General features: G+C 57.1%; 1 protein-coding gene across 1 annotated transcript; it reads right to left on the bottom strand.

Moving 5' to 3' along the window:
* Positions 1 to 421: 421 nt before the first annotated feature.
* On the bottom strand, positions 422 to 22,844 carry TRIOBP (TRIO and F-actin binding protein). Its single transcript, XM_054582358.1, has 14 exons — positions 22,677 to 22,844; positions 17,729 to 17,785; positions 15,064 to 15,132; positions 14,852 to 14,941; positions 14,341 to 14,450; positions 12,343 to 12,868; positions 11,611 to 11,721; positions 6,534 to 6,681; positions 4,753 to 4,855; positions 4,011 to 4,170; positions 3,830 to 3,940; positions 2,851 to 2,937; positions 1,901 to 2,064; positions 422 to 1,333 (listed from the first exon to the last, which is right to left on the bottom strand). The coding sequence occupies exons 1-13, from the start codon at positions 22,680 to 22,682 to the stop codon at positions 1,903 to 1,905; spliced, it is 1,740 nt and encodes a 579-aa protein (XP_054438333.1). The 5' UTR covers positions 22,683 to 22,844; the 3' UTR covers positions 422 to 1,333; positions 1,901 to 1,902.
* Positions 22,845 to 23,050: the final 206 nt, after the last annotated feature.

Here is a 23,050-nt window from a genome sequence, read left to right as displayed (position 1 = left end):
CCTTAATACAGGACTGGGGCTAAAAGACACCCATTTGATGGGAGAAGGGATGTGACTTGCCCAAGGTCAGTGAGGGGCAGTCTCAGCTCCAGCTCAGCCCAGCCCAGCACCCGCTCCAGGGCTCCTCAGACTTTCAGGCGCATGTGAACCACGGAGAGGCCACATTCGAGTGCAGACTGAGTCTGGAGGTCAGGTGGGCCCTGGACTTGGTGTTTCTAACAAGCTTGCTGGTGGAGGTGGCGCCGGTCTGTACGCCCCGTGCAGAGCTGCAAAGCATTGGCTGGTAGAGGCACTAGATTCTCAACCCCGCCCTTGGGGCCCACAGGCTGCCCTCCAGGAAGGGCGGAGTGCTCGGGGGCAGGGGGTTAAGAATCACCAACCTCCGTATCCCGCCCTGCCCAGCCATCCAGGACACCAGAGCTGCGGGAACGTTTTATTAAGTTAAGAAGGCTGATGGAGCAGAAAAGAACCGCCTTCACGGGGCAGCTCCAGCAGTTCCACGCCCAGCACCCTGCTGGAAGGAGAGGTGGGGTCATGGAGACAGAGGCCGGCTCCCTATGCCCATCTGTCCCGAGTCCCAGGGTGCGGATCCCCGGGGCAGGAAGTAATTAGTGGGAGGTAGGGTAGGAGGAGGGTGGCTGGCTCCTTGCCTCTCCCACCGGAGTCAAACCTGGCTGTGGCCACTGCCAGGCCCCAGGGCAGGGCCACAGGCCCAGAACCCCAGCAGGAGGCTGGAGACCGAGGGGAGCCAGTGTTGGAGGCACATGGCCACCTGGAATTGTTTTTTAAAAAGTACAAAGTGTTTCTGGAAAAAAAAAAGAAAAAAGTCTACATATAAAAATCTCTTCACATATAAAATCCTGAAGAAGGTGCAAGGTAAGACCCAGTGCGAGGGGCGCGCTCAGATACGCAGAGTGTGTGTGTGCACGCATCTGTGCATGTGTGTGGTGTGTGTGCTGGTGTGTGCCTGTGAAGTGTCTGCGTGTGCCTGTGCATGTGGTGTGTGTTCTGCGGTGTCTGTGTGCGTGCCCGTGCGGGGTCTGTGTGGCGTGCACCTGTGTGTGGTATGCATGCCTGTGCATGTGGTGTGTGCCTGTGCAGTGTACGCCCATGTGGTGCCTGTGTGGTGCGTGCCTGTGTGTGCCTGTGTGTGCGGTGCGTGCCTGTGTGTGTGGTGTGTGCCTGTATGTGCATGTGTGTGGTAGTTGCGAGTGCACATGTAGCCCACAGAGGGTGGGGAGAAAGCTTGGCTTCTGACTTCCATCCAGCAGGGAAGGAGGGCAACTGGTCCCCTTGGACTGGGAGGTCTGCAGCTGGGCTGGACCACAGGGACCTGGAAGACAAGAGTGAGGGAGCTGAGGGCTGGGATGCCTCAGCCTTGGCCTGAGGCCCCAGCGTGGCTTAAGCCAGGAGAGTATGGTGGGCATGTGCCAGCAGGCCCTGCTAACACCTCTTGGCCCCGCAGGCTGGGCCCGATCTGCTCCCCCAGGCTTCTTCCCAAAAAGCCTGGCCCACTGGGTGGCCTCTCCCTAGTGCCTTCGAAGTCCACAAGGACTTGTCAGAAAGAGGGGACTGTCCTCCTTTGTTATGTCTGAGAGCGGAGCTCGGTGGAAGGAATACTATATAATGGTTAGTGATGCGTGCCCTGCTGCCAGATCCGAAGGGGCGCGGGCATACTGGATTCGCCACCCAAACCTAGGCACATCAGCCAAGGGGCACTGTCAGCTCCAATGGGGCGTGTGGCCTAATCAGGCTGTGCCTGCGCACAGTCCCTATTTATAGAAAGGGAAACAGAGGCCAGGAGAAGGAAGTGCCCCGGACCAGGTGGCATAGCCTTGGGTGCACAGCTCCAGGCCAGGCGCCCTGCTGGGCCCCATTCCCGCCCGCCCCGGGCACCCACCTCTACTCGGCCACGCTGTTGCGCACCGCCTCCTTCTCCTGCAGGGCTGCCATGGCAAGACGCAGGTGCTCCTTCAGCTGCTCAATCTCCCGCTCTGACCGCGTCTTGATGTGGTTCAGCTCCACGTAAACGTCCTGGTACTTTCCTGAGGTGAAGCGCTTGTCCTGGGGGTGGGCAGGGACTATGAGGGCACAAAGCCCTCCCTACCTGGCTCTGCCCACCTGGCACATGCCCACCATACTCCGTGCTGGCCAGCACAAAGCAGCCAAGCCCCTCTACAGTCCCCATGGCCTTGTCCCTCTAGGTGGCCCCCCTTGGTGGCCCCTAGTCCTGGACAGACCCCTCCCAGCACCACCCAGTGACACAGGTTTCAGCCTCATTTACATCCTGCTGAGTCTCAGGGATGTGAAGCTTTTGCCCAAGACCAAGTGATAACCTGTGGCTGGGATGAGAAACAGGTCAGCCTAGACCAATGCTGAGGTCCAGTTCCCCGAGTCTGACTCACACACACCCTGAGCCACCAACACACAGAGGGTGTCAAAGACAAAGGGACACGGCACCAGGCAAACCACAGACTCACAGACCTGGGCCTGAATCCCAGCCCTCCCAACTGCTAGCAACATGGCTTATTCCTCATTGGAATGCACGCTCTGCACAAGCAGGGATTTTGGTCTTTGTTGTTCACAGCTGGGTCCCTAGCACCCAGCACAGTGCCTGGCACGTAGCAGGGGCTCAATAAATATTTGCTGAATAAATAAAAACATGTGTGGCCTCGAGCAAGTAACTTATCCTTTCTTAACCTCAGTTTCTTTGTAAATGGGGACAATGATACCTCCGTGGGAGAGGGATGAGGAGTGCCTGGCACAGAGCAGACACTCACAGGATGGGGCATCCAGATGGACTCGGAGATTCCCCACCTGGCCACCCCGCTCCAGCCGGCCAGGACCTACCTTCTGCAGCATCTGGAGCTCATCCCGGAGGCACTGCACCTCCTTCTTCAGGTACTGAAGTTCGTTCTCCTTCACGCGCAGCAGCACCTGGGTCATGGGTGCCAGGCTGAGCCAGGGCCAGAGCCACCCCGCCCAGAGTGCACTGCAGCTGCCCTCTCTCTGCCTCAGGCCCCTAGAATGCAGCTCCCAGCCTGCACCAGGACCCACTTCACCCCAGGCGCACACTCCTCCAGAGAGCCCTCTCTCCTCCTTGTTCACACCACCAGGCTCTCAACTTGAGGGCAAAGCAGATAAAAGAAGGCCACAATGTGTCCCTACTCTGAACCAGAGAGGCTGGACTCCCTGTGGACTATCTCATTAACCCCTCCCCAAGCCTGGAGGGGCAGGTGTGGCTATCTTGACCAGGGAGGAGACAGTTTCAGCCAGACTGGGGAGGCTTAAAAGTTTACACTCTGGAGCTAGACTGCCAGGTTAAAATCCCAGCTCCCACACCAACTAGCTGTGTGACCTCAGACAACATACTTGACCTTCCTTCCTGTGTCTCAGTTTCTTTATCTGTAAAATGGGGATAGTAACAGTATGTAACTCATAGGACTGTTAGGAAGATTTGGTGAGTTAAGAACTTTGGCTTTCAGAAGCTGCAGGCACAGAGTAAAGCCGTATATAAATACGTGTAAAATGAAATACCAGGGTAATCCTGAGACCATGCCCACGTGTCCTCACTACAACTTCTCCCCGTAAGAAAGGTGTGAGCCCTGGTTTACAGATGAGCTATGGGGCTTAGAAGGATGAGACAGCAGATAGGGGACAGGACCTGGGTGGCAGGCTGGACCCTGGCTGTAGGGTTGCTGAGCCCATAGCAGGTGTCCTCCCTAGCTGTGCTGGCGCCTCCTTGTTGGGGCCCAGCCCCTTAGGTGCTCTCCTCACGCCTAGGCCCCGAGGACCAGCTGGGCTGCCTGGTATGCTGGTGGGCACTCACCTCCAGCTCACAGGAGCTCCGCTCGCTGCGCCCACAGCCATTGCCCGTGCCCTGCGAGGCGATGAAGCCGCGCAGCCGGTCAATCTCCTCGGACAGGCGGGCATGCAGCTCCTGGGGAGGTGGGACGGTCAGTACAGGGCTGCGGGGAGCCCATTCCCCCATCCCACAGGGCCAGGCCCACCTGGTTGTGGCGCAGCAGCTCCTGGCCCTCCTGCTGGCAGCACCGCAGCGTGTGTTCGCGCTCCTCAGCCTGCCGCGTCAGGGCGCCGATCTCCAGGCACTTCTGTGAGTACTGCTCTGACAGCACCTGTAGCTCCCGCTTCAGCGCCTCCACGTCTGACCTGTGCGGGAACAGGAGGGGAAGGATGACGTGGGCTCGCCTGCCCTCTACCAAGCTTGGTGTCGGGTCATGGCCAACTCACAGCAGCTCAGGCCTCCTGTGTTTCCACTCTAGTTTTGCTTTTAGCCCAACTGTGGGGTTATGAATGGGTGACAGCCTCACGTGGCTACAGGTGCCTCCCCTATGAGGGGGTGGGTTGGAAGAGCCCATCCCTAAAGCTTCTGCAGCCTCAACATTCTGGAACTGCACTCTGTGGCAGGAAGGGAGAGCGACTGGCCGAGGCTAATACTGCAACCCAGCTCCGGGGGACACTAATGAGGAGTAGAGGAGTGTGGAGGCCGAGACCAGCTAGAAAAGAAGGGGCCTGAAGAACTGTCCACGTGGATGGCATGGAGGAGTGGCTTCTGTTCCCTGTGCCATAATGACAACATTAGGAGTCTCAGATGGGGGCAAACTGACATATCCTTTGCAAAGGGGAAGTAGCACAGATCCTTGACCATGTCATAACCAGCAGGGAAGGCAGTTGGGCCCCTTGCTCATAGGGATCCCAACCTACAGACCCCGGGCCCAAGTGCCATCTTACTGGTGCTGCTTCCGGAGGCCATCTGGGCCCTGCTGGAGACTCCGTGTCTTGCTCAGCTCCCGGCTCAGCTCCTCCTGGTAGGCCTTCTTCATGGCTTCGATGGCTGGAAGCAGGGCAGAGAAGCAATGGGGGAGACTGGGGAGGGGTCAGCAGCACCAAACTCTACCCCCTCTGAGAATCCATATGCACCATGGAGACAGGAGCAGGGAGTGGCAAGCACAGAGCACTGGACCAGGCTGAGTCATGAACTGAATGGTTATGAGTAACTTGCTCGACCTTTCTAAGCCTGTCTAGCAAGAGGGGTAACAATCCCTGTCTGAAGGACCCTGCTGGGGAGACACCTCAGTGCTGACCGCTATATCTCTTGTGATGGCTTGGTAGGGCCTCACATAGTCCACTCTCCCTGCACCCCCTGGAAGGTCCTTTAACAAGAGCCATCTGCCTGGCCCAGCTCAGTGATCAAGAGTACAGGCTCAGCAGTTGGTAAAAATGTAGGCAACTGCTCAGGGGACTTAACCCCTTTGTGCCTCAGGTCCCTTCTCTGGAAGCCGGGTTAACAACAGCACCTTCTCTGTTAGTGCAAGATGTGTGTAGAGCATTTAGAACAACACATAGCTCAGATATTAGCTCCTGAGTTATTTTTCAGACTGTGAGCTCCCAAGGACCAAGACTCTTCCCACTCACATGGGGTTGCTGTGAGGATTAAAGAAGTCCTCATCCATCATCTTATCTATAGATAATTCCAAAACCCAAAAGCTCTGAATACTGGAAGTTTTTCATAACTTTTTTGGTGACAATCCCTAATCTGAATGGATATGAGGCTATCTGAGGTCATTATTATTCCACTTACGGGTGACACTCAGAAATTTCACTGCCAACACCTTAGTGCTAGCTTTCAGGGTGAAGTCCAGATCCTGCTGGGGGAGGGAGGACACTTAATATATGCACTGGGTTATCTTCCTAAAATGCAAAAGTCACCAGCCCCAGGGTTTGGCATGAGGGGCCATGGGCTTGAGTGTGTGAAGCAATTACCAGGCGGTAAGTTCTAGATCACGGGATCTCTCATAACTTCCATTATTCTACAACCCCCGAAGGCACATAGGCTGTACCAGGCACACACAGCAGATAGGCAGTTGACAGAGAGGAAGTTGCCTAACACCTCGTTCGGGTCATTCCTGTTTCTGTCCTGGGAGAGCAGAGGGTGAGTTTAGACATGGCTTTGCAGTCAGCATGCTCTGGGCTCCAACTCCAGCTTCTACCACCTCTAAGCTGTGCCATGTGGGACAAATCCCTAACCCCCTTGAGCTCCCATTTATCATCTGTAAACGGGCCGCTCCCTGGGGCACTGCAAGGACTAGAACTGGGTAGCGAGGCTTGGTAAGTGCCCACGCCTTCCCTTGCTCTCCCAGGGCCCGGCCCATGTGCCACTGAGATGCCCCCCATGAGACCTGGGTCTGAGGCTGGACAGTGTCTCCCCCAGTATGTGGCACAGGCCTTGGCACAGAGTTGCGGCTCAGTGTGTATGTGGCTTAAGGAGGGCCTTCCAGGGGCTGCAGGCCCCACAGCCGATGCGGGGAGATGTCTCTTTATTGCCTCCTTTTCTTCTCAAGTAAGGTCAGAGGCCAGTTCTGGGGGCTTCCAACTCCTCCTGACCCCTCACCCCAAGTCTGGCACCGAGACCCCAGCCTCTTATTTAAAAGCCTCTTGAATCCAGTGAGGAGCCTTGGCTTAGAGGTTCGCGGGGCCAGGCCCACTGTGCCACATGTGCCCAGGGTCCTCACCTGAGGCCGTGGCGGCCGTCTCCTCAGCCAGAAGCCACTCCTTCTCCTGCTGCAGCCTCTGCAGTTCCCGCTCGTGGTGCCGCTGCAGCTCCTCCATCACCTGCTGGTGCGAGGACTCCATCTCTGCCAAGCTGCGCTCCCACGCCTCCTGTGGGCAGGAAGCCAGGGGGTCACAGGGCTGCCCCCGTTGTATGGGACAGGGGCCCTACTCCAGCCTGAAGTGAGAAGCCTCAGGCGCAGGCCTCCCCTGGGATCCAGGCTTCCCCTGGACCCTGGCATCCCCAGCCTGCATCTGTCCCCCTCCGCCCTCCACTCCTCCATCTACAGACCTTGCCCCATTGTTCTTCTGTTTCAAACCTTTCTAAGGGCCCTATCCTGCAGGGCCAGGTACCATTGCCATTTCTGACCCTTGTCGCTTCATCCCTGGCCCTTCCCCACCAAGACACCTCACAATTGTAAAACAAACAAAAGCAGTTCATGGCATGTTTACTCCTCTGAGCTGTAGCTCATACTGTTTCCACTGCCTGGAAAATTCTTTTGCAACCTCCCCCTCCTAGGTAATTCACTTGACCTGCAGCCCAGCTTAAATGTCCTCTGTCTCTGGAGAACCTCTTCCCAGCCGCCAAAGGCCTTGCAGCTTTCCACCAGATCGTAAGTTCCCCAAAGATGGAAGATCTGATCCAGCTTGGAGCCCCTAGCGCCTGGGCTGGGGCCTGATGTGTGGCAGGTGCTGAGTAAGTGAGCTAAGATTGATGACATCACACAACGAGACCTCGTAGACCAGAATGGGAGAGTCGCTGTGACAGGGTACATGGAGGGCAGTTTGATAGCACTGATGCATCTTTAATGACCCTATCTCTTGACCTAGCAGGTCCACTTGCGGGAAAGACTCCACAGAAAGTCACTCATACACAAAGACTCCTGGAGAAGCATATTCCCTATAGCAAGACTGGCAACAGACAAGAACTGGAAACAATCTAAATAAACAACCCTTAAATAAATTATGAGATCGAGCGTTACAAAGGACCCAGGTGGTTGTTAAAAGACAGGGCTGCCCACGTGGGTTGCTGGGGAAGGGAATCTGGAAAGTTAGGTGATAAAAACTGGTTTCTGGCAATAGCCATGGGGTCATCCCAATCATGGAAAACAAAACACACGGAGGTGGGCGTCAGGGTACAGGCACACAAAAGCTCAGGAAAGGCAGGGGAGGATGCTGCGGGGCAGAGTGCTGGCTTCTTAAAGTGTCCACGTCCTATGCCCTGGAACCTGCAAATGTCACTTTACCCTGCAGCAGGGGAATTGGGCTTGCTAATCACATGATCTTGGAACAAGGAGACTATCCTAGATTATGTGCTGGACCGGTGTAGTGTAGCTACAGGGCCCACAGATGTGGAAGAGGCAGGAGAGCAGAGAGATAGGGAGAGGGGGTCGCAGAAGGTCGGAGTGAAGTGAGAAGGACTTGACTCCTTTGCACACTTTGAAGAGGAAGGAAGGGCCACCAGCCATGGAAGGTGGGCAGCCATCATATGCTGAACAGGGCGAGAAACAGGATCCTACCCGGAGCTTACAGAAAGAAATGCAGTCCTGTGGCCGCCTCGATTTTAGCCCGGCCAGAGCCATGCTAGACTTCTATGCTCCGAAACTGTGAGATAGCGAACAGGAAACTATGCAGATGTGCTCAGATGGTGCTCTGGGTGACCCCTGGGGCGGGCCGGGGGAAGTGGGGAGTGGGCAGAGGAAGGATTCATGTCTTTATTTCTAACCCTTTGTTTGAATTATTTATGAAAATGTAAACCTATTTCTTATATAATGAAAAACAGTAAGATCATTAAAAACGGAAGGGGAAGGGCCGGGGAAGAACCAAGGCAGAAAGGGACAGATAAGAAATGGTATCCTTCCCCGCACCCACCCCGTGGCACAGGGCACCTCACAGTGATGTGGATGACACCCACCTCTCTAGCAGCCACACCTCGAAGGCCACTTTGGGGGAGGGGCAAGGGCAAGGCCAGCTGGGTCCAGGTGTTCTAGGTAGTGAACTAGGGTATCTGTCCCATGGGACTCTGTGCCTGTCCTGGGTGTCTCCTGAGTTAGGACAACAGAAGACTGCTTGGGAGTCCCAATCCTGGCTGTATCCTGGAGAGAACTTGAACAAGCCCCTTTCCTTCTCTGAGCCTCAGTGTCCTCATCTGTAAAACAGGCCCCATAAAACCAACTTCCAAGGGTCCCCAAGATAAGCTAGCATCCACCTGTAGAGACCACCCACCTGCAGAGAGCTGAGAAATCCTGGGGGTGGGGACCTGCTGTCAAAGGGTCAGATCAGGGAAGCAGAGCCAGCAGCCGGCTAACAGGGGCCTGGAAGGCTCTTAGCAGGAGATGGGAGCCAGCCCATGAGGAGGGGTTCCCAGAAGGCCAGGTGCTGCTCTCTGACCTACCTTCTGGTGGACCCAAGGTATCAGCTGCCCTCTGACATGGATCAAAGTGGATAAAGAAATGCCCGTGGCCCTCACTGCAATAGCATGGAACGGTCCCCTTTGCTGGAAAGGCACTACAGCCCCAGACCCCCGAGCTGCTGTCCTGTGGTAGCCAGACCCACCAACTAAGAGGGGCATCCACTCGGCCTGAGATACCAGGTTGGGGACTCCTTCCCCAGCTGTCACTTCTCCAGGGTCCACTGAATCTCCAGCCGCTTCCTCCAGTGCTTGAGGGGGACAGATGGCTGAGCTCCTCTTCTCTGGCGCCCTCGGCATTTGGGCCACTCCTCCACTCCCGTCTTCTGCTCTCCGTCCCCCCTTCAGTCCCTTCTCACCACCCCCACCCAATGCTGCCTGCTCCCCTGACCCATCCAGCCTAGCAAGACAAGGTGCTGACAGCGCTTGGAGTGCCCAGTGGGGTCCCTGGGGACCAGGAGGCCTGCTCTCGCCTCCTCTCTGGGCCTCAGTTTCCCTATCGGTAAGCTGAGAAGTTAGAGAAGTGCTTTTCAAACTTCATTTTAGTGACAGAAACCTTCTTCCAAAGGAAATCTAAGGCACGGACTAATAGTAAAATAGGCAAAGATGGAGCTGTTCTGATTACCAGTGGCACCACTCGCGGTCCTCGGGGCGGGGCCCAGGCTGTGGCATTGGGCCCCACCTTGCCTGGAGATGCCCACCCACCCCTTCCTTTGGCCTCAGAGGAGCCTTTGACAACACTGGTTCCTACCCTCTCCCCCTTCCCCCTATCAGGCGACCTCCCAGGCTGTGGCAGCGGCCCCGGCCTTAGGGCTACCGGGCTCTCCTCTGCGTTTCTTGGGCCCAATCCCCCAGTCCTAAACTCCTCCCTCCATATACCCTCCTATGTCCCTCTCACCCTCAGTTGCCATCTTAGTTCCTGACATTGGCTTTGGCCCCTCCCAAGCCCCCTCCACTCCAACACCACCTTCCCGATGTCACTATCAGACCCCAAACCTCCTCTCAGGTATGTGGCACAAGCTCCCAACTCCTTGGCTCAGCGGTGGGGATCTCCGGGACTGGCACCCACCAACCTCCCACCACAGCCCACGCCCCCACCCCACCCAGGGCCCAGCTTCATGCCCACCCCCAGAAAGGCTTCCCAAGGGCCCCACACAGCAGCCTCTCCCCTTAGAAGTTCCAGAAGGCCCCTCTGCTCCAAGCCTGGGATCTCAGCATTCTTTTCTGCTTCAGGCAGTGGTGTGCTGACTAGAGGCAGCAGATTATCAAATTATTAGGAATTCTGTGATACGGTTGTTAAGCATTGGCCATTATTAAAAATTCTATAAACTTATAATTAATTACACTAAAAACAAAGCTGATACTCAAAATTCATCACTTCTTGATTAGTTCACTGCACTTTATTGTTGCCTGTGCCCTGGAGGCTACTGTCCTCTGTGCCTGCGTGGCGGAAGTGCTCTACAATGCAGTGCGCACATCTTCCCAACTCCATGTTCAGGTCCTTCAGCCACAGTGGGAGGATTTACACCATGGACATTGGTAAACATGACAAACCAGGGCTCGATTTGTTGTTTTGTTGATAGTTTAGACTTAAGCGAGCGATGAGAAAATAACGCATATTAAACTTAAAAGTGTGCTGTATCTATGACCATCACACTGTAAATACAACAAAAACCTGAAGAGATGCTTTTAAGAAAATCTCTCAGTAGAGAATTATTATCCAGTTCAACCAAAATATTGCTCATGACATTGACCAAGTAAAGTTTTAACATGTTTGTCTTACTCATTAACATAAATAAAAATGTCAACCACCATTCGTGTTAGAATGACACTCGTTTGTCAGTTGTGAATACAAGCATTCAGCAAAACCAATGAAAGTATTCTGAGAACACTCAATTTGCTATATGGAAGTTACAATAAAAAATATTATGGATTTTTTATTTGTAAGTTGTGTACTAAACATCCTTTGTATCAGTATAGTTTAAAATCTACATATCTTTTATATCGATAGCACATATTTAAGTGTGTGTGTACACATGCATGCATTTTCTCTGGGAAGCTAGCTGCCCCCACGGTGACAATCAAATGTGTGTCCAGACATGGCCAAAGGTCCCCAGGGGAACAAAATCAGCCTCCGCTGAGAAGTTCTACCCTAGGCAGACTGTGGGCCCCCTGAGGGCCACTGGGCACGTCCAGCCCTGAGGCGCTCTCGGGAGGGCCCCAGCCTGGCAGGCGTGCAGCAGGGCCTCTCTGTTTAGGGGGCACCTCCAGGGGCCTGCCCACTGGGGCTCCCGCTCCCCACTGGCTCCCCCCGTCCCCAGGGCAGTGTGAGGGAAGCGGTCTAAATGCAGAGTGTCACATGAGAGCAGATGTCAGACCTGAGCTCTGACGTCTGCAGGCCGGTTGACCTTGGGCAAGTCATATAACCTCTCATAGCTCAGAGGCCTTGTCTATAAATGGGCAGAGCGCTCATGTCCACGCGCTGGGGAGAGTAAACGAGACAATGCGCGTCAAATGCCTCCCGTGGGTGCTGGTACACAGGAAGGGCTTCCAAAATGTTAGCTGTTTTCTGAAAACATGGCCACCAGAAACTTGCCCCCATCCCCCAGAAAGCAGCTCTTCAGCCTCACCTGTGAGATGTAGCCTGGGGGGATGTGACCATCCTCCTGGGACCTGGGTGCACTCTGAGGAGCCTCCCCTTGGAGACGCCATGCGTCCAGCTGGGCACGAAGAGACTGGACCTGTGAAGGGCGGAGATGAGGTCAGCAGGGGCCGGGAGCAGGGCCGGGGCTCGTGAGGGGCAGCGAGGAGCTCTGGATTTGAGCAGTGGCCCTGGTGGGGAGGTGCAGGCAAGGGGCACGTGCCGGCTGTTCCCTGGATCGTTGAGCAGAGGCGTTCTGGCCCAGGGGGGACTAGGCAGGGTTGGGGACAGAACACTGTGGCCGCAGACCTGTACATTATGTGGGTGGCAGGGGAAATGTCTTTGAGCCTCAGCGTCCGTCAGTGAAGCTGTGGTGAGATCTACCCTCCAGGACCAAGAGACTGCTGTGAACCCAGGATGAGCCTCTCAAAGGCAAAAGGGCCCAAGACAAAATGCTCAGTAAATGCTCTCTCTTTTTTCTTCCCTTCTCTGTGGTTACTGAGGACAGAATGAAGAAGGAAAAATAAAAATAAAACAAACAAACAAAAAACCCAAGGTCTAGAAGAGAGGATTCCAGTTTACAAGGAGTCTGAAGTATCAGACACTGGATTGGGGTGAGTGCCCCATCACTGTAGGTATGCACGATAAATGCCGCAGTGTGACTGCAGGGACAGGAGGGGTGTTGATGGGGTGAGGGGGCTCCCACAGCCGCGATGTCTACCTCCTTCTCCAGCGCCTCGTGGCTGTCACTCGGGGGGCCCCGGCGCTCTCCGCGGCTCTGGTTGAGCAGGGCGGTGAGAGGCACCCGCTTGTTTTCCCGCAGGGGCAGCTTCTCCAGCTCCTGCCACTTCTTCTCAATCTCCTCACTGAGCCGACTCTGCTGGTCCTCGGTCAGTGGGGCGCCCAGGCCCCGGCGTGGCCCCTCACCAGCTGGTGTCTCTGCGGCCCTGCTGTCCACGGCCTCGAACCACTTGCGTCGCTCCTCAGAGCGCTGGGCCAGGTCCCGCTCCAGCTCCTCCTGCTTGGCTGGGCGGTCGAGGGTGCGAGCCGGAGTGCGGGCCCGCTGCGGGGAGCCCTGAGTCAGCGGGGAGAGCTCCACGTAGTCCAGGGACGGCCGCTGTCCATCTGCCTTCCGCGGGCCGCCCCGGCCGATGACCTCGGAGCCCACGCGCTGCTCCCCTGCCTTCAGGGAGCCCTTCTGGGTGCTGTAGCTGTGCAGCGTGTTCTCCTTATTGCAGTCTGAGAGCCTAGGGTGCCAGCAGAGCCACATCAGGCAGGACCTCGCCCACCCAGTCCCAAAACAAGCACTTCTGCAGTGCCACTGGCGTGCCAGGCCTGGGGATGAACCCCAGCAGAGGAAGCAGCCCGACCCAGAGGTCAGAACCAGGGCTTCATCATGAGGGCTCCCTGGGAACCGTCCCACCCGCACCACTTACCACATGAGCGACCAGGGTATCCGGCTTCCCTCTGAGCCCCAGTCACTCTTCTGTAACGTGAGACCACAATGCCTCTCACAGGATGAATATGAGGACTAGGTGGCCGAATGTGTGTAAAGCTACCAGGAAGCCCATTATGAACGGTGATCGAAGTGTGATTATTAAAAGTATGGTTTGAGACAAGGTCCTGGGTTCAAGAGGCTCACAGTGGGATAGGGGAGATGCCCATGGCTACTGCTGAGGAGGTGAACAGGGCACAGGCCACATGCTGTGGAGACTTAAGAGCTGTGGCAGTGTTCCTCTTCTGTAACAACACCTGGGTATTTGGTCACCCAGCATCCCTTGCAGCAATGCGCTGCCATGTGCCCACATCCTGCCTGGTGGAAGTGAGAGGTAGCACCCTTTAAAGGACTGGGTGTGCCCTGGCTTGGCTCCTGTCTGGGACTCCAGGAGAGCCAGGGAAGCGTCCTGAGCTGGGGCAATGCTGGGAGTAGGGTCAGGTCTGGACTACACACCTCTAGACTGTTCTGGAGAAAAATAAACCTTTCCCGGTTTAAGCCACTGTGTCTGGGGCTTCTTTGTTATAGCAGCCAAGTGTATATACTAAATAATAATTCAGCTGCACTGCGTTTCAGTTTACAAAGGGCTTCTGTGCACATTCTCCTGGCACTCAGTCTGACAGATGAAGAATCTCAAACTCAAGACAAGAAAGTGACTGGCCTCAGGGCTGGGCAGCCAGGCTGTGGGACAATAGGGGACTTGCACTTGACGCCCCTCCATGCCACATTTCCATTCCTGTTGCCCAGCAGCCACACGCCCCCGCCCCACGGGTGTCTGAGGTTTACACTGTGTGGGGGCTCTACCACCAAGTAACTGAGCCCTCCCACCCTCTGCCCATGGGAACCTCCAAAGGGAGTGAGCCCCCTCCCAGACTGCCCAGCAATCCCCTCTCCCCGACACAGGAGACACAGGTCCCACAGCACAGGCAATCAACTGGCCACCGAGTGGGGGCCTTTGACTCACTGGCATCTTCTCCAAAGAGCTGAGGCCTCTCCCCTCCCTCTCAGGTTGTGGGGGACATAGAGGGACAGCAGTCAAACCCAAAATCCTTAATGTACTTCTGGAGGACTGCCAAGGAGGCTCACTGTCCCCTCCCCACTTTGTTTTTAGAGAAACTGAGGCCCAGAGGGTACCACTAGAGGGTCCTCAGGCAAGAGTCAGACCATCACTCAAGGATGCAGGGTAAGTGCCTCCCCAAAGCCTCGGTCCAACCCAGCACATACTTGGTGACATCTGGGGCTGAGGTGGGGCGCACGGTCTTCCTCAGAGCTTCGATCCAGTTCCTCCGGATACCCGAGGTCATGGCCGACAAGGTATAGACAGCATCCTTGGTCTGCAAGTCCACCCCACAGGTAGGTTGCCACATGGCTAGCCCCACAGCTCTGTCCCCACTGTGGACCTCAGGGAGGGTGGCCCTTCCCTCCCAAGAGGGTGTCTAAGGTCTTGAGCCTGGAGGCGAGTGGAGGGTGCAATCCCTCCCCTCTACTATCTAGCCTTGGAAGAGCCCCATTGGCTCCAAGGTCTCCTCAACATTTGAGCTGCCCCTGCCAATGACACCCGGGGTCTCCTCAGATGTGTTGTGTTGGCAGCAAAACTTCTGACTGGCTCTGAGGATGGGGCCTCTGTGCAAATGAGTGACAGAGCCAGTCTCTGATGGAGAGCCATGCTCCACACCAACACCTCCTCTGGGGGGGCCGTCCAGTCACGCCCCCCTCCCATTGCACACAGCCTCACATGGATCTGGAAGCCATAGTTGCGCTGTACTGCATACTCGGTGACATCGGTGCAGGAGCGCAGGTCAATCTCGCCGTCCAGCTCATCGGCCTGCAGCAGGAAGGTCACGGTGATCCACGGGCTCCAATGACCCCACTCAAGTCCCCCAAGCCCCTTCCAGGGAGTCCCCCAGTATGTCATGCCGGGGGAGCCCTTCCACCCCATTGTCTCACCTCCTCAGCGGTGGAGTCCCTGTAGTACTTGAGGCTTGAATCAGTCAGCACAAACCAATGCTTCTTCCACTGTGAGGGAGAGGTGGTGGTAAGTGGGGAAGGAGGGGCGGGGAATGAGAGCATGCGTGTGCCGCTCTGTAGGCGCCCTGGGTGTCGCCAGGTCAGCCGTTCTGCTCACAGCAGGGGCCTGGCACCCTCACCCACCCTGCTGAGGGGCAGGGGGCAGAGCAGAGTCAGAAAGCTCGGAGCTGAAGCCTGCCCTTTATTTCCTCTGTGAGCTGCAGGGGCAGCATCTGTGAAATGGGTGCCTCCTGCTCGGTAACTGCACCGTCCCTGTCCTTCTGGGAGCCCTTCTTGGAGCTGTGAATACTTCGACGCCCATCCTGGTCCTTTCCACCAAAATCGCTAAGGCTCCTACAAGCAGATGCCCCCAGTGCAGATGAGGAAGGGGTCGTGACCTGTGTAAGGTCATCTGCCTAGCAAGCCAGGGACCAGAACTTCCCAAGTCTTTTTGCCCCTGCCCCTCTGGATCTCCTCAGCCGCCAAGGACAGGTCTCCCGGAGAGCAAGACTGGAAGGCAGCCCCACAGGAGGCGGCCGAGCACTGGCAGAATTCGCTTTCTTGATCTGGATGCTAGTTACGTGCCTGCTCGCCTTGTGAGGTGCATTATCTGAACATTTATGATTTGGGATCCCTTCTGGAGCGCCTTTCTCTGCTCCAGCTGGCATCAGACCAGCAGAGCACGTCAGAAAGGAAAGGGCCGGGGGCACCAGAGCAGCCTGCCGTTAAGCCCTCCTCTGGCTCCTGGCCACTCACTGGAATGCTAGTCAGGGCCCACCCACTGCCAGGGTCAGCGCGTGTCACCCAGTCCCTGGCCTCTCCCGGGGCTCCCACACATCACCACGCCCTACCCACACTGTTCATTATTTTAAATACTTAGGGGTTTTTTCCCCTCAAGAAAGCGGTCAGTTTTCAAGGAGATGCCAGGATGACATTTTCAACTTCCTTCCACACTGCCTCCCCTGAGCATTCAAGAGACCTAGGTTACAACTCTTTCATCCCTTGCTAGCTGAGTGTCTTCGGTTAAATATCTTGACCTCTCTGAGCTTCAGCCTTCTAACTTATAAAGCAGGCTAATAAAAGGTCCAAGCTGGGTCACACTTCTTGAAGGGGGCCTTCTTGTAAGGTTAGAAGTTCCTAGCCCTCCTTCCTTGTATGTCTCTCATGGCACTTGGCATAGGGCTGTGCACTACACTGTTAGGGACTGTTTTAAAAGGCTGGCCCCTTTAGAGCCGCCCTGCTCTTACTGAGTGGCCTGAGTTGCTGCTCAGGACCTCAACTGTCCCTCTATAAAGTGGGGCAGGGGTTCTGGGCCAAATGATGTCCTTGGCCCTTCCAGGCTGGTCTATGACTGAGGTGGGAGCTGGGTGGAGCGCCGTGGGCCTCAGGTGCCCAAGTTCCAGGCCTAGGTCTGCCCGAGGTGCTGCTAGGCCTGCAGGGAGCTTGTGGTCCTGTCTCCTGCCTGAGCACCAAGGGGCTGGCTGGCTGAGCTCCCAGGGCCCTTCCAGCTTGGACATTCCAAAACCTCGTGAAAGAGAATGAGTAATGGCCAGTTCTGGGTGGGGCCCATCGTCTCTGCCCTCTAGAGACCCTGGGTGGGGAGGCCAGGACGGGTCCCTGGCACGGTGCCAGGCCTTGTGTGAGGCTGGAGCACAGCCACCAGTGGACCGGCGAGCAGGCAGCGGGTAAGGGAGGCTGTGGGCTGGAGGGAATAATGCATGTGGGTCAGAAACACAATGCGATTCGCCTTGGCTCCAAGCCTCCTGGCATGTGGGCTGCACACAGACCCAAGCCACGAGCGCATGCAGAACAGGGGCGGGAAGACGTCCCCTCCCAAGGTGCGTGGGCATAAAGCCAGCTCTAGCTCCGGCCTGGCGGCTGAAAGGGCAGAGCAAGTAAGAAGCCACTGTCCCTTCTGGTTCCAAGGATAGATACATTAGAGAAAGGGAAGGGCTATGCCTGAGGCCCTAGCAGACATTGGACGTTATGTGGGACTCCTTACAGACATCTGTGACGGTTGTCCGCCCTGGAAGGAATCATCATTATCCATTATGCTCATTACACACATGTGCCCACTGAGGCCAGAAGAAGCTGTGATTCAACCAATGAGGTCCCAGGCCGGCGGGACTTTAGGAAATGTGCTCTGAGCAGCCCCGCCACTGCACGCTGTGGGGGCTGCTGCATGACTGAGTTGCTGGGAATCAGCGCACATCTCAGGCCAGATGATCTCTGTGATCCCACCTATCCAGGGTAACCAGCAGGGTCAGTAAGAGGTGGGGGACCAAGGGACTCTGGGTGAGAGGAGGGGATGAGGTAGAAGGCCCGAGGGGCCGGGAGGCCTGCCTCCCTGGTGACTCTTATATACTGCAGACTGCTCCGGGAAGCCTCTTCCTTCCCACCCCCACAGCCCAAGGCTGGACAAGAAACACCCTGCCCTCAGAGTTCCCACGTCTGGCCCCCACCCTGGATCCCCTCCACCCAGAGGCCAGGGTCCCTACAAGGCTGGACAGGCCAGGGAAGCAACTCAGCCTCCTGGGCTGCCCCCAAGGACCCTACAGGGCCCTGCAGCAAGTCACCCCCCTCCTCTCCGCGTTGGCCCTCCTACCTCTCCAGGCTCGTCCAAGATCGACATCCATCCCTTCTTGAAGTTAAGCAGATCGGGCTATGGGGAGATGAAGAGGCAGATGAGTCAGGCCTAGGGGAGAACTCAATGGGGCTGGGAAAGAGTGGTGCTGCGCCCATCCTGGCCCTGAGTCCTTTAAGACTAAGGGCCTGGGAAGCCAGGAGAGGGAGCTGAGTGTCCAGGCAACCCCTCAAATCCAGGCAGGCTCCCAGTGGTGCAGCCCTGGTCCCTTTCACCATATCTTGCAATCTGTGATTGCCAAGAGGGTGGACCAGGTGACTGGGGCATCCACCAGAGATGTCTCCTCTCACTCACCTATTTTCTCACCCAAGAATGGGAGAGAGGGGGGCAAGAGAATGCTGCCTGTAGAGAGACCCTCAGAGAGCTCAGATAGGCCGGACCAGCAGGGCGAGCGAACTGTCCGGCTCCTCTTACTGACAAGGCCCAGGCTGACCACCAGGAAAATGCCTTACTGCTGCCACCGAGCCTCAGCCCACTAAGCCTCCTGTGACCCGACCAGCCCTGTCCTTCCCTCGTCTCCCAGAGACCCCGAAAGAATGAACCAAGCAAAAGCCGGGAGGAGAGATCCTCTGGTCCCCCCTAGATCTCTGGATGGGCCATTCCTGGCAAGCCCTACCTGCTGGGTGCTGCCCAGTGGGGCACGGCCCCGGGTTCTGGGGGCTCCTAGCTGCAGCATGTTCCACCTAGGCCTAGATAAAGAATCTGCTCATTCTGGCATTTTCTCTGGCCAGGTCCATCTGGTGGGTGCCAAATACCAGCTCCTCCGTGCCTGCTGGGGAGACCTCTCTCATCTGAGTCCCGGTCCCTCTGCAGAGTCTCAGCTCCTGCCCACTGGGAGGAGAGCAGGGCGGGCCAGGCTGGCAAGCAGGAAAGAGGCATCCACCTGTTGCCATGGCTCTGAGCCCACCTATCAGCGTCCGCATCGCAGCCTCACCAGGCCAAGGTGTCTGGTTGCGTGAAGGGAGCGGGTGGCATGGCTCAAGTGGGGTGGGTGGCAGGGAAGGCAGCTGGAAACCTGGAAACCAGAGCCTTCTGACCTAACCACCTCCCCTGACCTGCCTTCCTCCCAGGGAGCCCCCTTCTCTTCTTCATCAGCTGAAGGAAATTGTCTGAGGAGCTTGGGCCAGGAGCCTGGACATTCAGAGTCATGCACAGTCACAGCCAGCCCTGAGACCAGGGACCCTGGGTCTCAGCAGGCTGGCAGCCGTACCCCTGCACTGAAGCCCCTCCCTGCACACCTGTCTGAGGGAAGGGACACCGGCTCTGCTCAGACCTGAGAAACTTCTGGATGGTGTTCACCCTATCTGCTCTCCATTTCTCCCCATCCTGTTCCCCAAATGTGCAGGAGTCCCAGGCTAAGACTGAATGAAGACTGGTGGCCCTGCTTCCGGCCACCGAGTCATTTGGGTTCACCTGAATAGTCTGGGAACCCCCATGGCTCCAGGACTAGGCATGCTGTGGCCAGACCCCAACAAATAAACATCCACCGTCCTCTAACTGGGTCTGAATTTCTGTGTTTTGGTGAGTCTCCCTCCCCATTGCCTGGCCCTGAGGAGACAGGCTCTCTGGGGCGGCCCCAGGTGGTCAGCCACGCACTTCCAGAGGCTGAGTGCGAGCTCCCCAGCAGGAATGACAGGCTGGGACCCCAAGGGCTGCCTGGGAGGTGGGGCTGCAGTGACCTTCCTCAGTCATATCCCCTGCCTGAGTCCTGCGGCCTAATGTGATAAATGATGTGGGGTCCTGCCCTCCCTCAAGTCTTATGAGGCCTGAATGTGCCACCCATGGAAAAGTGTGTTGACCCTGTGGAAGCCAGTACAAACATGTTAAATACCATATCGGGCCTGGGATGGTACAGTGACTTTGGGGAGACGAGGCCGCCAATGTGAGTTTTTAAACTGCTGGCAGGGGAGGTCCTATGGTCACCTGGGAGCCCACTCTCCCAGGGTCAAAAGGTCTGATGACCTAACTCTCTCACGCTGCATCTTCACACACGGCACTCCACTCCCCAGCCACCTTTCCTCCACCTGCAGGAAGCTCACTTTGCCTTTCTCCTTTAAGGAGCACCAACAGGCTCCCATAGCTCACCCTCCTCCTTTTGGCTTCAGGTCCCCTCTACCTCCCGCCCACCTGGACCTTCAGCACAGCCTCTGTAAGCACCCTCTGGCAAGACGGACCCACTCAAAAAGCCCTAGTTGTTACAAGTCTGCTAAAACCTCCAGGAATGGCTCCAGGTGGCTTCAAAACAAAATGCAGTACATTGGAAACTAATAAAATAATGCATGTCAACTGTAATTAAAAAATAAAAATGATTTAAAAACCAGAAACAAACAAACGAGCAAACAAACTCCAGCTGCCTTGGGATGGTACAAAAGCCGCAGCCCCCCCTCACTTTGGGGGCCCCATGTTTATGTCTCCACACATCCTCACTGACCCCAGCACACCAGGACTTCGGGCCCGCCACACGTGCCTGTGTCCTTTGCTCCAATACCAGGCAAACCCTTCCTCGTGCTTTGAGACCCAGCAATGGCCTCTGAGGCCTGCATCCTAGTCCACAGCACACACCACCTCGGCCACCCTCCCACGGTCCCTCGGTGAGGCCTCTGTTGAACCTGTGATTATCCTGAAGACATTTACTTGTCCTTCATAGGCTCGACTAGAAGCAACTCACAGGCAGGGACATGCACTGCTCACCACCCCCACCCCCCAGAGGACCCAGGGAATGTTTGTGTAATCTTTTTTTCCTTTTCTTTTAAGTATCATGCACTGTTCTAGACCAGGAAGTCAACTGTGAATGGAAGATGTGGCCCCTATCCTGGTGGAAGTCAGGAGAGAGACAGACAGTAAACAAGTGAACAGGTATATAATTTGATGCCAGGCACTGGCTGGGGAATGAGGCTTGGGGGCAAGGCTGTCCCCGGCTCAGGCAAAGAAGGTGGAGCAAATCGGGCTTCCCCACGCCTCTCGGCATTTACTCATGGACAGCACTTTTTCCACTTGATTCACACAGATCCCTGAGGTAAGGGGGACAGGGCCAGGAGAGAGGGAGAGGGTGTAAAGAAGGCATAGCCAGGACGCCAGCCTGGAGCAGGCTCAGGTCTGCAGGCGGCGAGGCTGAAACCAGCAAACACTGCCAGGGGTGATCGTCAGCCTCCTCTCTGCCTCAGACCTTTCATGACTCCCCAGTAACCCTGACCAAAGCCTAAGCTACTTTTTCTGGCCTTTGGCCCCTTTTCCATATTTTCACCATTCCCCAGATGTGACCACCAGCCTTTGTCCACTTTGTTCCCACTCCAGTCCCTCACCTGACAAAGTCCGACAATCGCAGGAAGGCTCCTCCCAGCCCCCCACGTGCTGCTTCCCGCAGCCTTACCCAGCGGAGCACGTGCTTCTCCCAGAGAGGCGACTGTGTACCTTTCTTATCTCGCCCGCCCGACCTGAGAACTGGGATGGCCCTTGGATACCAGCTCTGGCTCAGCAGGGCCCAGCTGTGTCACCTCTCTACACCTCAGTGGCCTCCTCAGTCAGATGGGGAGTTGCCATCTACCTCTGGTGGATCAACTCTGGTAAGTGAAAGCACCCAGTTCAGGGCCTGGCAGGCACCCAGTGGGCAGTATGACCACCCTCCCCCTGGCCTGGGGGACGAGGGCAGGACACTGACTCAGCTCCACCCCCACATCCCTCTTTGCTCTCTGACAGGGCAGGGCAGGGGAGGTTGCTGACGACAGGAAGGGCCAGCAGGGAGGTGGCAGGATGTGCGGAGGCCGAGGAAGTCCCGGCAGGGCCAGGTCATCACACTCACAGGGGCAGGGGCCCCTCTCCCCAGCCCCAACCCCGCCCCCCAGCAGCCCAGACCACTTCACTCGCTTGTGGAGAGGGGACCGGCGCCCGCACTCACACGCCCTGCCTGACACCCTTCTCAGCAGCTGTCAGAGCCTCCCTACGGCACTAGTCAGAAACCAAAAGCAGCCCTGCCCTTCCCTTCCACGACACCACGGGGCCAGAATGACCTAGAAAGGAGCTGCTCTTCCCTCGCACTCAGGGTAACCTCGGGCAACTCACCGAAGCCTCTTTGCAAGCCTCTGTTTACCCGCCTGTGAAATGGGGGTAATGGTGAACTCATCTGTGAGGCGTGATATACTAATTAAGGCGCAGGTGGCGATGGAACTAGGGTAAAGCTCACCTCCAAGAGAAAGACATACACTGGCCAGCGTGTCCCCCACCCCCACTCGCGGGCTCACCCCACCCGAGGCCCCAGCGTCGCTGCAAAGGGGCAAGCCCGGGGAACGCGGTATTCTGCCGCTTCGGAAATCCCAGCATGGGCTCCCTGACAGGGTGGGACGCGGCGACCCCTTCTCACCCGCCCAACCTCCCGCCAGGCCCTACATGGGCGGGCAGTCTTCCCAAGCCCAGGTCAACGAGACCCATCCAGGCCAAAAGGCGCCTCTCTCCGGCCCCGGGCGGGACCCCAGACCCAGGCCAAGCGCATCTCCTCTCCTCCCACCGTCCAGAGCCCAAGGAGCCCCTACGGCTCTCGTAGCTTGGGGGAATCAGGTCAGGTCTTCACTAAGAAAGCTGGACGAGAGATGGGAAAGGGCCACCCCGAATCGGTCTGTGGCTTGTTCCGCAAAAGTGAGGACTGGGGCTGCCCATGACGGGGCGTTCCCACATACTCGGAGTCGCCGGCTTCTGGCCCGGAAAGGTGAGGAGGAGGCTGGAAAGAGGTGAGGCAAGACGGACGGCCCTGCCACTGAGGTCGCCCTGTCTTCCGGCGGAGACCTCCCTTTGCCTCCGGGAAGTGAGGGGGGTCTGTCCAGGAGGGGAGAGGCTTCCCCGGAGGGGAGCGGCTGGGCTCGGGCGTCGCTCTCACGCTGGCCTGAGGCGCAGAGGGGCTGCCCCGGAGGGTACTCACCGTCATGGCGGCGCCCCGGGGCGGTGGGAGCAGGAGGCAGGCAGGTGGAAAACGCTCTCGGGCCGGGCTGAGCGGCGCGGGAGTCCCGCCGCCGCCGCCCCTCTCGGCCGCCTGCTGCCGTTCCTCCGGCCCTTCCCTTCCCCGGCGCTACTCCGGCCCCTTCCATCCGCCCATAAAACTTTTTTTTTTTCAAACTTCCTGGGAGGACCCGGGAGGACCAATGGGCGGCGGGGAAGTCGGGACAAACAGCGGCTGGGCCGCGGAAAAGCCAATAGGAATGCGAAACGGGCCCGGGGGTGGGGCCTACCCCTACGGGACAGACGCGCGAGGGCGGTCTGGTCCCGGGCTGGCAGGGCGGTACGGACGGACGAGCG

The sequence above is a fragment of the Pteronotus mesoamericanus genome, unplaced genomic scaffold (genome assembly GCF_021234165.1).
Source record: "Pteronotus mesoamericanus isolate MK-2021 breed Mesoamerican mustached bat unplaced genomic scaffold, CSHL_Meso_final contig_702, whole genome shotgun sequence".
In the NCBI taxonomy this organism is placed as follows: Eukaryota; Metazoa; Chordata; class Mammalia; order Chiroptera; family Mormoopidae; genus Pteronotus; species Pteronotus mesoamericanus.
Note: the sequence above shows the minus strand (reverse complement) of the source record. Positions and strands in the feature narration are given on the sequence as shown.